The 18,539-nt window shown below is 41.4% G+C and overlaps 1 protein-coding gene across 1 annotated transcript in view; it reads right to left on the minus strand.

Annotated features, from left to right (window-relative positions):
- CDC40 (cell division cycle 40) overlaps nt 1–18,539 on the minus strand; it is a 67,563-nt gene that overhangs the window by 17,696 nt on the left and 31,328 nt on the right. Inside the window, exons 4-9 of the mRNA XM_025198870.1 lie at nt 12,681–12,764; nt 10,713–10,852; nt 9,219–9,315; nt 5,993–6,132; nt 2,557–2,631; nt 1,679–1,724 (exon numbers count right to left, since the gene is read on the minus strand). Of these exons, the coding sequence (XP_025054655.1) occupies nt 1,679–1,724; nt 2,557–2,631; nt 5,993–6,132; nt 9,219–9,315; nt 10,713–10,852; nt 12,681–12,764 (582 nt within the window). The remainder of the gene's footprint in view (nt 1–1,678; nt 1,725–2,556; nt 2,632–5,992; nt 6,133–9,218; nt 9,316–10,712; nt 10,853–12,680; nt 12,765–18,539) is intronic.

Consider the following 18,539-nt stretch of genomic DNA (forward strand, 5'->3'; position numbering starts at 1 on the left):
CTGAAATTATAGTTCAGAAATCCTTTCTGGAGGCATCCGCTTTGTGACTCTATTGGCGCTTCATGTAACAAAGATGTTAGGTAAAAGGCACTTAATGCTGCTCTCTGATGTACATTTATTTGAACAGTGTTTTACAAGCGTTTCTATTTCAAAAAGTAAGACCAGTGCTTATATACTGTAGCCAACACTGCTAAGCTGTTCACAACTGTACTCACTAAAAGGGCTCTGTTAAAAGTATTGGACTTTTTTTTTTCATATTTAAAAGTGGGTCTTAAAAAATGGGTCGTGGAAATTTTTCTGCTGCTTCTGCATTAGAAATCCAGTTCTTGTCTAGCCCAGAAGAATTTTATTTAAAATTATGACACAGAGAACATTAACATATAAAAATGTGCTGGGTGCATCACAGCAAAAGTGAGACTCTCCTCCGATACAGGTAACATCTATTTTAAGATGGGATGATGAGGCCCCCTTTTACATGTTATAGGTATTGTGCAAATAACCAGTTAATTCCACAATTACCTTGAGACCAGCTACATGGGCAAAGTACTTATCACACAATAAAAAGCTCCGAGCCATAAAGTTAGAACTTGAAAATGGGTACTGACTTTATAGCTGGCTGCTATCGAGCTTTAATTTGCATGTGGTTTAATTTGCATTAGCAGCATCTCCTCTGTCACTGGGGGCCCTCTTAGCAGGGGTGCACATTGCCCAGCTGGGGCTGCGAGTCCAACAGCTGCTAGGCACTCTCAGCACCAGCTGCTGTGGATTCTGGGTCCTGGCAGCACTCCACAGCTGCCAGGACTCAGTCCCACAGCTGCAGACACTAGGTCTCCATGATATTCTTCCTGATGCCGGGACCCAGCTGGGTTCCAGGAGCCACAGGGCACAGCTACAATCTCTCAGTCCCATGGGTGTTTATAACTCCTGGGATGGGGACGAGGGTGGGGGATGGAGATGTGGAAAACCCCAGTGGCAATCCTCCTGCCTTGGGGGTTTCACGCACTTCTGGGATAGGGGGAATTGTCACACAGTGATGATCTCCCAGCCACGGGGATGCATGGGATGCCTTTGTGGCTGGAAGCCCCTCAGTTAAGGGGAGGGGCTTGTTTTTTGCTGGTGCAAGCAGCATTAAGGCAGCATTAAGGCACAATGGGATCACAATGGGACTCATTTGAGTCCCGTTTTTGTTTTTAGGGTGAGTGGTTTTGTTTGTGTTTTTGGGTTGTTCTCCCGCCCTGGCGGGGGGTCGGGCTAGAAGATCTATTAGGTCCCTTCCGACCCTGAAACTATGAAACTATGAAACTATAATATGCAATCCCACAATCGTGCTTCCAGCCATGCCACATGTGCATTTACCTGCACATGTAGAAGGGGCCTGAAGGGAGCAATAGGTAACAAAGTAGAGAAAAGCAAGAGCTGCATTTGATTCTGTTCTGGTTAATAACCTATACGTGATTGATGTATACTTTTCTTTAATAGTCTAAAACACTAAAAACAGTGAGACTCATGCACAAATGCAGCCTCTGCAATTGTCATTGCCAACATTATATTGAAAAGCTGATGTTTCTCTCAGATGCTTACATATACTCTATGACTCACCCACACACCAAAGTGATAAGGAAGCTATTTTAATATACAAAGACTTCAGCAAAAAAAAGAAAAGAAATGAAAAAGTTACCAATGAATGTTCGTAGGCATCTTCGTTCACCATATACTTCCCATAGCTTGGGATGGGAAAAAAGAAAATGAAGAGGATGTTAAAATGGTAAAACATTTAAGAAGAATGTGGTAAAAAAACAGCTATAAGCACGTGAAACACCTTAAACAAATCTGACTAATGACAATCAACCTTTGGTAAATTATCATAATTCTGAATTTCAAGACAGAAGTTTTCCAAACAATTCAACAGAAAGCAAAATATGGCCATTAAACTTTAAACAGCCAGCTCTAAAATTCTCATTTGACCATTAAAAAAACCACAAAACCACACAATTAAGTATTCTTGTATGAGTACATACAAAACAAAAGACAGCAGCAAAATGAAAATTCATAAATTTTTCCAGTTTCATAGACTCAAAGCAGGACTTTTACAACAAAAAACCCTCATTCCTGCCAACATTTCAGCCAGTTGTAAAACTTAGCTTTGCAGAAGAATGTCTTCTAGTAAAAGCTGTCTGTAATGGTCAACTTGACTTGTTGAACAAAGTCAATCCAACCATTTTGGGGAGGGGTTATTCAAGAGTAGGGGTATCAAAGAGATATCTGGCCAATGGAGCCCTATCATCCAGCCAATGGGTCTCGCATGCAGAGCATCCCACTCTGGGGTGCATGCTGCACATGGTGAGTGAGGCCAGGTGCAGGGCATCCTATATGCAGGGTAGACTGTAGGCCCAATCTGGCCGGTGGAATTTGATAATCCTGCTTCAGAGAGACTATATCTTAGCCTGATGCAAACTTAAAACAGAAGATGTGTGAACCATTTCTAACAGAAGTTCAGCTCAATTAAAATGCTGCGAATTCAATGCATGTATGGAGAGATGTTTAGAACCAACTCACCTTAATTTTACAGTCCATGGAGCAAGACAGCAACATATGGCCAGAGAGTGGAAATAACCTGACTGCACTAACACCCTGTAAAGAAAGTTATAATTAAAAAATTAAGTTAAACTTGAATGTTTTTGAATTCCTAATTCTACTCCCTCTTTTCTAAAGTGTTTAGGGCAACCCCTTACACACCACTAAAACATCAACTATACAGAACTTTTCCTTCACACTTGCCTTTCAGCAAAGCAATGCAGTTTGAACAACTGCTACTGATAAATCAGCCAGGGGCAACCCTGATTCATTGCAACAGCTGTGTGCGTACTCCTCTTTCAAAACCCAAAACCCATGTTACTATGGCAATTCTTGGGAAAGAAATACAACTTGTGGGTTTTTAATGATAGCTTTGACAAAAGATTATCACAGTAGAAGCTCTGCCTTCTGTCAATCATACCTCTTTGTAATATACCCAATCCTTCACAATTGTGATTGCAATGGCTTTTATACAACAGCAGTGTGACCAATATTGAGGCCTCTCTAAGATTTAGTACTTCTATCTCTGACCTTGTGAGAGATGACAAAGGCAAAGACTCTGGCCCTGAAAACACTAATGGAAATGTATAACTTTACTTGGGTGAGCAGTCACAATGAGAAGCAAAGTGAAGCTTGCTACACTAGTAACAAAAGACAGATGTGCAGATTGAAGACCCATGTTTTAAGCAAGCATATTTGATTTCTCTCTCTAATTTAGGCTTCCCAATTTCACAATTTTGTTGTTTCACAATTCCTTGGCGATTGCCTTAACAGGCTATTGGCTACTTTGGGGTAAAACTCTTTCCTTCCACCTGACTTGAGAAAACTTCCAGGTTACTATTTCAATGGCATAGACCAACACATTTCTGCCAAGTGTCAGGTTCAATGAACAAGCATTTTTGATAAAACTGCCTTCTCCCAGAGAGTTTTATTAAATGTATACACAAGGGACTCTTTCCACCACAAGCTCCCTGTGTGCCTCCCCCACTATTTTTAATTTCAAGGCACAAGACCAGAAGGAACTGACAGGATCTACCTTGGAAAACACAGGACACGATTACTGCCTTTACCTCCCAGGAGCCCAGGCCAGGCAACTAGGGGGTCGGACTCAATGATCTGTTGAGGTCCCTTCCGACCCTAACATCTATGAACTTTTACTTATTACCCACAATACACAAACCTGGCAACCCAGGCCATCCCATTGTCTCTGGCATTGGCTCCATCATGGAGGGAATTTCTGGCTACGTGGACTATCCTGTGCCCGCATAGCACTGGAGCTGTCAGGTATTTGAGGACACCACAAATTTTTAAAGAAACTGATCTCCACTGACAAGCCTCCAGATAACACCCTATTAGTTACCATCGATGTTACATCTCTGTACACCAACATCCTTCATAAGGACAATTACAAGCCATAAAGAACATTATCCCCAGTGAGAAAACTGCTTCTGTTGCCATTACATTCTCCTGCTTTGTCCTTGTATGCAACTAAACTTACAAATGAATAGCGTTACCATGGGCATACACCTGGCTTCAAACATGCCAACGTATTTATAACAGACCGTAAAGTCAGCTTTCCCCGCAGCTGCCCTCTCCTTCCCCTGATCTACTCAAGGTACACTGATGACATCTTCATTGTATGGACACAGGAGAAAGATTCTCAAGAGAAATTTCACCAGGACATTAACAACTTCCACCCCTCCATCAAATTAACCCCAAAAGATATCACCCAACACTACAGTGAAGGTTTGCAACGGCCACATTGCCACCACACTGCATCAAAAACCGACGGACTGCCATAGCTACTTTAACGCCACTAGCTTCCATTCCAAACACACCACTAAATCCAATGTCTGCAGCCAAGCTCTGCATTACAACTGAACCTGCTCTAACCCCACCAACTGGGATGCACACCTAGGATCTAGAGCAGGAATTCCTACAACTACACTATAACCCCAAAACTGCAGCCACTCAAATCAACAATGCTAGACTCAGACCCCACTCTGACCTGCTACAATACCATCCCTGGGACAAGGACAACAAAGTTCCTCTAGTTGTCACCTAAAGCCCCTGGCTTGAACACCTTAGACATATGACCTCCAAACTCTTCTGAAAAAGGATGACCATCTCAAAGAAGTCATGGGGGACAAACGGGTTACGGCTTAGAGGCAGCAGCCCCCCAGCCTCCAATGGCATCTCTCAAGCAACAGGCTACCTAATTCGCAGTCTCACAGAGGCACCAGGCCTTGCAATGGACCCAAATGCCTTCTGTGCTCCAACAGTGAAACTGCCCACATCATCGCTGGAACAAATAACACTGATTATAAAATCAAAGGTTCATTCACTTGCAACTCCACCAATGTCATATACATCATCTTCTGCTTACACTGCCCCTCTGCAGTCTACACTGTACAGACTGAACAACACCTATGTGACAGAATGAATGAACACTGCTCTGACAGACCAGCTGCAGGCAGATGCAAACCCTGGGACACAACACTTTAACCTCACTGGATACTTCATAACTGACCTGGGATGGCTATTCTCAGACAGCAAACTTTTAAAAGCCAATTTTAATCAGAGATTACAGAACAAGGTAAAAAAAATCCAAACTTGACTGTGTTAAGTATGGTTTAAACAGGGACTTTGGATTCTTATCCCATTATCTGGATTAGCTTGCGACTCCTTGCTTCTATAGGCTTATATTGCTTGTTTTCTTGTTTCTCCCAGCACTGTTCCTCCCGCTGCCTTTCCCCTTACCTTTTCCCTTCTCTTGTCTTTTGTATTTTAATTTCTCTCTCCTTCTAATACTGTTTTCTGCATGTCCTTTCACTGCATCCGATGAAGTGAGCTTCAGCGCATGAAATCTTGCGTTATATTTATCTACTTTGGTTAGTTTAAAAGGTGCAAATCTACCCTGCCTTCTTTCTGTAATACCCACAGACAAGGGTCTTCTAAATACACCCCAGCAACAGTCTCCCATATCAGTGGTTCTCTATGCATCTCCCATTTCTCTCCAAAATAGCACCTCTCTGCCCCTTTCCTCCTCAGCAGTCTTTTTCCTCATCTCAACTCTGCCAGAGCCTGTCAACATCCTCCATTTCCATGCTTTTACTCCTTCTCCTGCCCCTCATGCTTCTTTGTCCTCTGTCTGGAAGGTAAGTTATTCAGGGTACCAATATTTTGAACTCTACTGGGATAGTGGGCAGGGATAAGATAAGAGGATATTACACTGTGAGGTACTATATTTCACTAAATTTCAGATGCCCTAGAATTCATGGTGCACCCAATTTTTCAGACTCAGTTTAAGAAAAGAGGAAAGTATCCAACGGAGATATTGATAAGAATAACCTCCACAATGCATGTAAGAGCTTTATATAGAAAGTCACCTTATTTGCAGCCAACCAGTATTCCCTACCTTTGTATGTCCAGACCATACATGGATTTGTTTCTTTGGAAGATAGCATTTCTCAGGTGGTACTGTAGAACGGAGGTTAACTCCAACATCTTGAGGAACATGAAGATATGATCTCCCTTGGTAGTCGTACATTTCTTTGACTAAAACCAAAAGCAAAGTACTCAAACATTCAGCCAGTTTACATGTTCAAAGATTTCACATAGGCAAATCTAACTGTCACAAGCATTAAGAGTATTCTTTGAAATGACCTAAAGAAGTATTCCTTGGAGTACTGTCCCCATCATTTGATACCAAGTATGTTTAGTGTACAGCTAAAGTTTTTCCAAATACATGTCCTACAAACTCTTAAAATCTGATCATCATCCTTTGTTCCTGAATTATTCCCTATCAAGAATAATAAAGGTTCTACAGGATAAATGAGGTTCCTGGATCTCAATCCACGTCCCTGGAGTCAAGGCAATAGCAGCATTTCCAGTGATGTCAACAGGAGTTGAAATCTGGGTGTTGCCACTTATACAACTCTAGTGTCTTTAATGAGAAATGCAAAACATGGTAATTTATAATTTCTGACCAGCCCAATCACAGGAAGAGTGTATTAAAACACTGCTTAACAAGCCAGAAAGAGACCAAATTCTGCCAAGGAAATGTCACGTTTAGGCAGAGGTGTATTTACTATTATTACACCCCACAACAGAGCCATCGGCATCCCAGGATCTTACAGTTGCACCTCCAGAAATGTAATATACCTCATCCAATGCACCAAATGCCCTGATGGAAAATATGTAGGAGAGACCATACAACAACTGTGCACCAGACTGAACGCACACCAGAAATCTATCAAAGACAGAAATACCCAATTACCGGTGGGGGCACATTTCTCACAGGAGGGCCACTCTCTCTCCAATCTCTCAGTCCTGATCCTCAAGGGAAATTTACACAACACATCCCAGAGACGAGCCTATGAACTCCATTTCATCAGCCTCCTGGATACTAGAGATCATGGACTAAACATAGACATTGGATTTCTGACACATTACAATCTGCCTGGCAACTGACTCCCCAGCCCAGCCTCTGGCTTCTTTACTTTTCATTCCATCCAGGAAGAGCACACACCAACTGCTGAAACTTCCTTAGCCTGATGAAGGGTTTTTGAACCCGAAAGCTTGCTTAATAATTATTCTCCAACTATTTGGGTTGGTCTAATAAAAGATATCAAATTCACCCAAGGAACCTTGTCTGCCTATGTTTAGGCAGAGACATTTCAGAGTAGAATAGAGTTCCAACAGTAGGTAATAATGTATTAACCAAAGCAATGGCTGGGGAAGTGAATATTTCAATTTCTGGAAATTCCCATGGCAGAAGGAAGGCTGTCCGAGTGACCTTAATTATGGACATGCAGGCTATTGAATGTTTTAGGTAATCTCCTAAAATTGAATGTTAACTTGGAATTTACAGCTGGTTTGTGTTTGAGAGAAGTGAACCCTTAAGGCCTTTTTGGTTGAAGGTTTAGATCTATTCAGCCTTAAAACTTCAAGTGAATTTTCTGCCCAAGAATAATTGTTCATGTTCAAAATAAACAATGCACATCTCTGCAAGAGGGATTATGAGGACTTGCTAGTCACACACTTGTTTTCTCCAATATAATCCCACATAAAAGTACAGAACAAGCAGTTCAACACCATTTTCTGCTGACAGCTAGCTAATACAGCACAAGCTATTAATAAAACCGATCTCTTTTATATCCACCTCCTCTTCTATGAAGAGAAGAAAAAGATTCCAACTACATTTTTGCCTGCATGAGGGAATTAGTACCAATGAAGGGAGACCCACAGTTGATAGGCTTCTTCGCTGAATACAGTATTTCAGTTAAGCATGATTATGGTTATGACTGCTCCCTCCAAAACCTCATTAGCTCTGCTCCTTATTTCTCTACCTTAGGGACAGTCTAACTCCAACTCCTTTTATATTTCTAAATTGGATACTCAGCAAGGCAAGGCAACAGCATGGCTGACACTATGTCACACATCCTTATGAGCAGGGCTAATGAGGTCTTGGAAGGAGCAGTCATAATCATAATCACACATTGTGAGAATACTTAACTGAAAGGTATTAAGTTAACAGTAAAAGAAATCTCCAGAGGGGAAAAATTTGGATTAATGCCTGCAAGAAGTAAAGGTAGAAATGCCACCTGTTCATATACCAGCTTCAAAAGCTTTAACAGTTAGCCTCAAACTGGTATTCACTACTATAAAAACTTCCTTTTGTAGGGTTTTGGCTTCTGCCCAGACTCCAGTCTAGTCTGGAGAAGAGAAGACTGAGGGGGGCGGAATTTAATAGCAACCTTCAGCTACCTGAAGGGTGGTTGCAAAGAGAATAGAGCTAGACTGTTTTCAGTGCGTGTGTCCAGATGAGTGGCGATGTGCGTTTCCCTGGGGACAAGTAGCAGTGGCACACCTTGTGCCGCTGCTACTTGTCCCCAGGGAATGCCTGTGCCATGTGTGCTCTGGTATGTGGCAGGTTATCCCGAGTGGGGTAGGGGAGGCTGGGGCCAGCAACTGTGCTGGCCCCAGCAGCCTTACCTGGGGTCCTGGGGGCCTTTGGGAGCTGCAGCCACAGCACTCCTGCAGCAGGAAGCTTGGCCAGTAGCTGGAGCATGGCTCCAGCTGGCCGGGCTCCAGTTTTGGGTGATGTGCACTTATGCCATGTGCTGTCCCGCTTTTTTTTGGCATGGGTTTTTCTGACCCCAGGAGATCCCAGGGTCATCCCACCCCCATGCTGCAAAGTAGCAATGTGGGGAACGCCTGCATATGCGGTGTGTGGTACTGCAGACAGATCCAAGGTACCACATACAGCACGTCTGCGCTCATCTGGATGTGTCCAGTGGTGACAGATAACAGAACAAGATGCAGAGGCCTCAAGTTGCAGCAAGGGAAGTTTAGGATAGGTATTAGGAAAAACTCTCTTATGGGGTGGGTAGTAAAGCACAGGAACAGGTTACCCAGGGAGGCTGTGGAATCTCTATCCTTGGAGGTTTCTAAGACCTGGCTAGACAAAGCCTTGGCTGGGATGATCTAGTTGGGGAGGTCCTGCTTTGAGCAGGGGGTTGGACTAGATGACCTCCTGAGGTCCCTTCCAATCTTAATCTTCTATTATTCTATGAATAAGCATAGCAAATGTTTGAGAGCAGAATAAGGAAAATGAAAGAAGATTATAAAAATGGCATTACCGTGTAATATAGTCTTTTCTTCTCCAGGCTTATCATCTTCCTGTTTACCTTTCTTCTGTCTCTTTGCTGTTATTTCATCCAACTCCTTCTGTTCTTCCTAGAAAAACAAGGTATTGTCTTGACTTTTTCACCCAGCAATTACCCCCTGGCGAATCTCATGACAAAATCCTGAACTGCATCACTGTTTAAATTAAAAGAATTCATATGCTTGTTCAAAAGGTGATCAGAAATACAGTAAAACCTCATTAGTTTGATACTGGAGAGTTTTTCAACTCATGGTGAACCGCTACATCAACTACATTTCAACTTCCACTTCACTCCCACAGCTGAAAAGTGCCTTTTTTGTCATTTCTGATGAGTCCTATTTATTTATAAGCCTTAAATGTCTGGTAACCCTCACCAAACATCTGTGGAGATGAGAGGCTCTGTTGCCCCCCTGCCCCGTCACATGTGATTAGGGTGGCCTTGCCCTCCATGAGGTGGAACTGGACAAGGGGGCCCCATGCCTCATCTACATATAAATTTTTGGAGGGTCCCAGGACTTAGGACAAGAACACCTGGTTCCAGTGATGAATAGGGAGCTAATTAGCAGGTGGATCTGCGGGTGGGGGGAGGAAGAGAGAAAAGAGGGCAAGTAACTGGAGTATACTTACTTACTGACCAGTGCTGGGCTGTGGGGTCATCAAGCCATAATGTGACTGACTCTACTGGGGGGGGGGGGGAGTGGTCAAGTCCCATGAACCACATTATAATAAATTACAAGCCTTTTGGCTTTGAAATAACACCTTGAGTAGCTTTCACTTTGTGTAAACATACGTGGAAGTACTTTGAGAAATTATGCTAAAACTTAATGCAATTTACATAAAACTAAAACAATGATTATGCAATGGGGTTTTTCTGTTTAATATTCTATTTAATATCTGCGTGGCTTCTTGCACAAGCAAATCTGTACATACTGTGGCAATCTGCATATATGCAAATTACCCTGTATGGTTATTTCAAACTTGTTTATTTTGAAGTTGCTTTTTTTTGGTCCTTTGCACTTTGAATTAACTAGGTTTTCCTGTATGTTCATATTAACCTACATCAAAACAGCTTAGTAATATATACCCCGGAAAGAATTTTTAAAGAGTTATTTACATGCATTCTATGATATTCAAGTGTCGGCGACTTGTCATTTTTTCCCTTTTGCATGTTAGTTTATTTATCCATCCTTCCCTCCTGCTTGCTTTTATTATTTACAGCAGCTGTCCAAAAGCCAACAAAATAAATTAGAAATGTCACCTAAAGCCTTCTTCCAAATTCTCCAATCTAGAGCACTTTGTTCAAGTGTCTCATTGCCACAACGTTTCTTCTTGCTAGAAACACTGGCTTGTGTGGATACACAAGACTGCTTCCATAAGTGACTGCTGCCATTGCTGCCCAGTATATCAATGGATTGCTAACAATTCCCATCCTACACTGATTTAAGAAAACAAACAAAAAAGTGCGCACTTCTGAAGGTTTGGCCACTTCTTTTTCATCCACGTATTTTGCCCATGGACCCAAGAAGCCATCAATATTAGATGCATCATTCTCTTTGAATTTCTTCCTCTTTTCTGTTTTCTTTAGCCCTGTTTCAAACACCGTTAAACCTGTAAGGAAAAATGTAGCGCTTTACATGCTGACATTTGTGTCTTCTTTAATTTCAAGAACATAGATCGCTGTTTTGGGTTTAGAAATGTAAATAAATATCCAAAGGCAAAAGATGCTCTAGATTACAACACTGCTCTACTTATGAAAGTCAAAAAGCCGGCATACCAAAAATAAATAAATAAATAAATAAATACACACACACACACACACACACTCTAAAATTATAGCTATGATGGATGGTTTGTTGTTAATTATTTAACATTTATGCATGAGTCATGATTTTTTGTAGGAGTCACATTTATCACTATTACCTTCTGCACATATATGAACAGCACGAACAGGCATTTTTAACTGCTTAATGCTTTACACACTTTGAAGTTTGGGAAAGTGCAAAACCCTTATTTTTTCTTAAAATAAACCTCTCTATTCTGCTAGCAGATTTTTCATAAAGATTAATCACCACAGAAAGAATGAGAATCCTCATTCATTTTTTCTCTTCTTACAATGAAGGCATAAAAACATCATCTTGTCCATTTTAGACAAATTGCACACACATACTAATCTATCATGAATTGCTATGCTTTTTACAATTTTTTTACATTTGGAACTTAGCTTGCAGTTTTAGAACTTCATTGTTGCAATAAAACGTTAAGAAAAATACCATGGGCAATCAGAGTGACTGACTTCTGGATGTTAAAGCATATATAGTGCATACAAAACCTGTCAATACAATTATATAATCTGAAATTTTAAAAACTTCAATAACCTTTTACTGTTAGCAATCTAATGCATTTGAACTGGAGAGCAAGACTGAGTAGAAAATAAAAGAGTTATGGATAATGTAACAGTGAAACCAAACAACATACCTGGGAAACATGGCTACGGCTTTTTTTTTTTTTTTTTTGTATAAAATAATTAGAGATGTTACAGGTAACTGAACACTTATTTTTAAATATGAATTATCTTGACACTGCCTTTCCACAGCAAGATTGCAGTTCCAAAGGAATTCTGATCTCCTTAACTTTACTTTTAAAGGAGAAAGTGAAACGCAAACCTTGTGAAATGTAAACATGCACATGTAGGGAACAAAGTACATGATTGTGGCTTAATTACACAGATGAACAAATCTTAAAGAGCTATAAAGGGAAGATGTTACTACCCATGAAGTCTACTTAGGCACAATTTTACATGTAAATAAACTACTTCACAAAGACCAAAACATTGTACATATTATAGCAAAATATTAATTACAGGCCCTTCTCTGCCTCTGGCAGTCACTCTCTTACATATTCAGCATGCCTGTACCACTTGGCAACTTGCCAGTGGCTTTTCCTTAAAAAAACCAAACAACCCCCTGAACAACTATGTTTTGCTAAGTAGTGATAAGGCTGCAAACAGAAGTATTAAATGTTCTGTTCACCAGGACTGATCTGTTTGCCTTGTATCACTGAGCAAGATAGATGATTAAGCAGCTACTGCAGTGCAGAAAAAAGTATAATTTTAGCTCAGATCTGGCAAAATGATAGATTCAAAGCCTAATTCAATTCAAAACTTGGCCTTTAACATTGATTTGTATATGAACAAATATGCTATGTTCTAACGTCAAATTATAATTTAATTTCTTAGTAGAAAAAAACCCTGGAGGACTAAGATTCACATTTACATTCTAGGGAGCATCTTTCCCAGTGTCATTACCAGACATTTGACGATACTGTCCTTGTATCTAATGACAGCTATTTACTTATTTCGTACAAAAATCAAAACACAACATAACAGGTTGCAATTAAGACTACATTTAGTTTCATATCAGATTTTAAAATGGTTTACCTTGATTCTTTTCCGCTTCTTCTACAGAACCAATATACTTAGTGGCAACTTCAGGACTATCTATAGAGGGATCCAATGCATAACCTAGAATAAGGAAAATGAATAAACCATTATCTGAAACATTTATTTGTCGCACCATTTTCAGTTCTCTTTTCTCGAAGAAAAAAAAAAAAATCTTTTGCTGGTCCTGTAGAGGACTTTGTCTCCACCCTCATTCCATTTTCTTCAGAGCTATGTATTTAAAGAGATCTTCCTGGAATGAAAGTGACTTCCTTAAATATCCCTTAACTTTCAACCTGTCCAGATTACTGAAGTGTTACTACAGAACACTGCCTAGTGCTGAATACTCTATTTCCATTAGTGCTACAAACCGTAACTAGTTGAAGCTGCAAATGAACTCGCTGGTCAAATTATGAACTAGTATATTGTGTTAGAAAGTAATGAACTAACCACAGAAGCAACCATTTAATCTTGACTGATTACTGTAGTGTTTTACTTAATCCTGTGCCATTCTGCAAAGATTCAAAATCTTGCTTGAAATAAAAGCTGCGAAAATAATGCGACAACTGATGCTGCTCTAAATAACTCCGAAGTGGAAGAAAATATGCCACCATTTAAAGAGTATTGTTCACATTACTTCCTGCTTCCTATCAGGTATGCCTTGCCTCCCAGAGCAGGCTGATGAGTGTGAACAATCCTATGCTACTGAATAATTACTATGCTTTAGAATGTGGTGTGGAATGAATCTCTCCAGAAAGTCTGTGAAGTGCTTTGAGTGCTTTATTTTATGGATAAGAGGGGATATCAAAGCTCTTCTCATATTTAGATTCTTTAACAGAAGTTTCTCCCAGGTTGTGCCATTTACTTCAGGGAAGTGAAGACAATCTTAATATTATAGTAAACATGAATAATTAAATACAGTTTCTATGGAACACAGGTATGGGATATTTAGTGGTCACCAATCCCATTTTTTGGAGAAAGAGTGCACCCTTGTGGACAGCTCATACATTTTTAAACAAATACTATGTGAATGGGGCAGCATCCTGTTAGGACCCTAAACAGAACTTCTCTGAATTCTGATAGCTACTTCAAGAAGTTAGCAAGATAATGGTGAAGATAATCCATAAAATCACCAGAGTGATCCTAGAGCCCACAATCTTGCCTAGTCAGACATTATTGCATTCTTTTGATCCGTGGAGAGAATACCACTAACGGTAGAATATTCTTTCCATAGGTGTCCCTACGCTATGATGTCATCATGGCCATCCTAACCTCTGCTGGCAGTTTGTTTTCTTACTCTTTCCTTAGAAAGTACAGTCTAAGCAGCCCTTTCAGTTAGCTTCTGTCATCTCGTAGACAAAAAAAAAAAAAGATTACTGTTGGAACTATTAGAGTCATTAGAAGAGCAAAGCAAGATGGCTTTATCCACATATGGAATGAGCATTTCATCTCAAGAGCAAACTTGACTCTGGAACCAAGCTTTCCTGGTTATTTGGTTTGGCTCTCAGACAAACTTTTAGGGGGAAGAGAACAAACCTAGTATACCTCTAATAAGCCATCTGCATAATGTAGGAACCCCCCCAAATCTCCTTTACTATAAAATTCGAGAACTCGCTACATCTGAACTGTGTAATAGTAAAAATGTATTATTATCTAAATTTTATACTATTTTGGATTCTATACAATGAAGCTGAATGGACACTGCAAGATTTCCACCAGCCTTTCATGAGATACTATTCCAATAGGCTCCTTTACACTATAAGGTTTCTGTTAATAATGCTGAGATACTATTTTGGATATATGTCAAAAATCTATACAGTGGTTTATTTGTCCTCCAGTCTTACTGATAGCCTACATTTGCTCATTAGTCGTAAAGAGGAACAGTGTCCTTCTGAATGGAACTAGGTCAAATCCAGCTTTCAATGGCAACTGTGCAGACTTGTAACATGGTTGAATTTGATCCAGGATCTTTCTTATAGAAAGGCTCTGAACAATTTATAAAAGGTATACTGGGAATGTGAAAGATTCCCATTTTTCCTTTAAGACATCTAAATGCAGCTGTGAGGGACAGCTTGCTTTTCTCTTGCTGTGTTAATGCACTAGACAATTTGCCCTGACTTGTACCTTCTCTTCCATTTCAGTTCAAATGAAAGGGGTTTTGTGAGACAAACAAAACCCTTGGGTCAGAGGCGATATCTTTTATTAGACCAACTAAATAGTAGCACAAAAAAAAAAAAAGTCTTCCTTTGCATTTGGACACAACATTGGATTTGTATTATGCTGAAATGCACAACTGTGATCACAGACACTGCAGTGCACCTAAAAAGAACTGGATTAAACAGACAGAGGCAAACAAGGTGCACATAAACAAAGCAACAGGTAAATAATAATGGTATACCTACAGTACACAATGCAGCCTGCTATAAGCATACTAGATCTAGCTCCTTTGGCACGTCTCAGTATTTTCTGAAAAATCAGGCCCCTTTACAGCACAAATTTGGGCTCTAGTAAGCTGAACGAGTCCAAATAAGTAGATGCAATGCTTAAGAAACATAAAGGATTTGGACCTGCAGTTTAAGTTCACCAGTTACCCAGAGATTTGATTCTCTTGAACCAACCGAGTGTCCAACAAAAAAACCAGATAGAAGACATTTCTAAAAAGACTATTATTTTGACAGTATGCTAAAGGAGAACAGATTTGCCAAGATAGAAACATAAGTGGAGGGAAGAATGTTAACAGGATGATTAATTAAGATGCAACTCAGATGCCGTTTTTGTAAGCAACCTGAAGTGAATCTGAATCATTACCACATCTTAAAGAACTTTGATTTAGGTAAAGGTTCCATAGAACCCAAGGCACAGGCTCATCAATTATTTGGCTTATTTTATATAAATTATTTATTTATTTTGTAAACCAGAAAATGTGAAACTGTAGACACTTCAGATGCATGGGGTTCAAGAAAAGTAGCCAGATGTCAAGTTAATATCCCCTTTTTTAAACAACTTTCATGGCCACGCAGAACCAGGAGCAAGCCTACATTTCTTCAGTCTGTTTTGTATCTTATCTACAAGAATACTGTATTTCCATCTAAGTGTGGAAACATAATCGTTTCATAGTTGTTGGGGGCTGGAAGGGACCTTACAGATCATCAGGTCCAGCCCCCCTGCACTTGGGCAGGAAAGACTGCTGGGATCAGATGACCCAAGCAAGATGGGCATCAAGATGCTTTTTGAAGATCACCAGGGTGGATGACTGTACCACCTCTATGGGAAACCTGTTCCAAATCCTTGGTACTCAACTAAATATATATATTTCCCCCACCCTCTTTCTCCTATTGCTGTGTGAAAGGCTAGACAGCGGAAACCACTAACAGAAAATGCAACTAATGCAGTCGAGATTCAGAAAATAAAAATCGGCAAAAAAGTTTCTCACCACAGTCTTATAACGAATATGGGTATTACTGGTAACACTAATAAGCAAACAAGTTGATAGAAGTGCAATTTTCAAATCAACAACATCCTTTTAAACTCTGCAATTTGTCTTCATCTTGGAGATGAGGAAGTTTTTTTTCACAGGCTATTATGGCCAAGTTTATGAATATTCATAAAGTGCTTTGAGAAAAATGGATAGAAGGCAAAGTATTTATTATTAAATAAGACCACAGTAATAGCCTCTGATGGAGAAGTTTTTAAATGACACAGTTTGAATATGTTAAGTCCTGTATGAACCTGACAGACTTAGGGAGAAGAGTCTGATCTAATATAACCACAAGAGGTTGAAAGAGCTACAAAATCTCATTGCTCTAGAGACAGAGGTTTTAAAAACTTGTTGTGTCCTAGGGATTCTCAAAGCTGGATGACCCATGAGTGGCAGTGGTGGCATCAATTCCCATAGCTGCTAGAGCCACTGTATCAGCAGTTTGAGAAGTTAATGCCACTACCTCTTCCCCCCACAATATTCCTCTGCTACCTTAGTTGCCAGGGGCAACTAAAACACTGATTTCAGAGGTAGGTAAGGAGGGGAAGCAACTGATGTTAACTCCCTGAGTTCTGGAGCTTCATCAAAACACTGGGTATTACCACCACCTACTGTAGGGGTTCTGGCAGTCATGGCAATGAACCCTGCAGGTCAAATCCAGCCAACCAGCTGGAAATTCTGGCTCTGTGCCTCCACGTGGGGCTCCTGGCTAGAGTGTCAGGAACCCCATGTGGAGGCATGGAGCCATCTCTGCCTGATGGTGTAGGACTCCTCATGGCTCCTGGCACTAGTGTGCCAATCAGGCTGGAACAGGATGGGCCGGGTTGGCTCTGTGAAGGTTGTGGTGTTGCAGCTAGGAACCACATGCTGCAGGGCTGGCTTGGATGGGACAGGCTGTCTCCATGCTGTACTGCCAGGAACTGTGTGGTGCCGGAAGGTGCCCAGCTGGGCTGGGCAGCTCCATGCCATGCTGCACGGAGCCAGCACAGAGGTGCACAGGTCTTGGCTGCAATGCCGGGATCCGCATGGTACGGCACAGAGCCAGCCCAGCCCAGTGGTGCTTGGTTCCCTTGGTTCCCAAGCCATTGGGCTGGGATGGGAGGGACCAGCCTGGCTCTGTGCGGGTCCCATGTTGCAGCCAGGAACCACATGCCACAGGGCTGGGCCAGCTCTGTGTTGGGACCAGTGTAATGTGGCAGGAAGCTGGCCAGCCTGGCCTGTACCCTCCAGACACCATGTTTCCCAGCTGCAATGCCATGGCCCAAGTAGTGCAGCATGGAGCTGGCCGGGCCAGCCCTGTGGCACGCGGTTCCTGGCTGCCATGCCAGGAACTGCACAGAGACAACCCATCCCGACAGCACGCTAGTGCCAGGAGCTGTGGGGAGTCCTGCAACATCAGGCTGGGCGGGCTCCGTGCCTCCTTGGTGGGGTTTCTGGCAGGAGCTGCACATGGAAGCACAGAGTGGCAAGTCCCACGTTGCAGCCGGGGAACATGTGGTACCCCCACACCCCACATCCATACACAAGGACACAGCCCCCTATAAACCCCATGTCCACACACCCACCCACACCCCACGTACACCCAAACCTCCAAACATATACACTGACACCAACCCAAAAAAACCCCATAACCACCCACCCACACCCCTCCACATGCCGTTATATCCCCTCCCCCTACCACAATGTACAAGAGTAAGCATTCATGTTAAGTTTTTATGCAATCACCTCTAGATACACAACACAAACATACACATATCAGGACAAAAAATTTTTTTTGAAATAAAATTAAAACATTAGTGCACCTGTGTGATTTTAGTATATTATTCTTTTTTTTCCCAGTTCCAAGATGGCAAACTCCCTTCCAAAAAGGAGTACTTCTAGGGCAAGGTGAGGGACTTCCGATCCCAAGATGGTGACCAGGGGGCGGGGCAGCTATCAAGGGGCGGGGCTACCCTTGCAGCCCTCCACAGCTCACCAAAACTCATTAAGTGGCCTTCCAGCTGAAATAATCGCCCACCCCTGTGTAAGAGTCACCTTCCTCTTCACATTAAAAAAATTCACCTCTCTACATATTCAGTAGGGGAGCACCAATAGAGATTTTTGGGGCCAATACTGATAGCCGATTTTTAGTGTTCCGCATTCTCAATTTTTACCGATTGTCACTGATAAATTCCCTGATTTTTTAAGTCAATCAGTTTTTACTGATTTACACCTGTTTTTCAGTTCAGATCCCTGTTAACCGGCATGAGTGGGGAATGGCCCATTCCCCACTCATGCTGGTTAACAGGGGTTTGAACTGAAAAATGGGTGGTGCTGGTAAGCTAAAAGTGTTGCTGTGCTTGTTACCTGAGGCACAGGTTTCCGGCCAGACATGGAAGGCG

This window comes from Alligator sinensis, unplaced genomic scaffold (assembly GCF_000455745.1).
Source record: "Alligator sinensis unplaced genomic scaffold, ASM45574v1 scaffold737_1, whole genome shotgun sequence".
Taxonomy (NCBI): domain Eukaryota; kingdom Metazoa; phylum Chordata; order Crocodylia; family Alligatoridae; genus Alligator; species Alligator sinensis.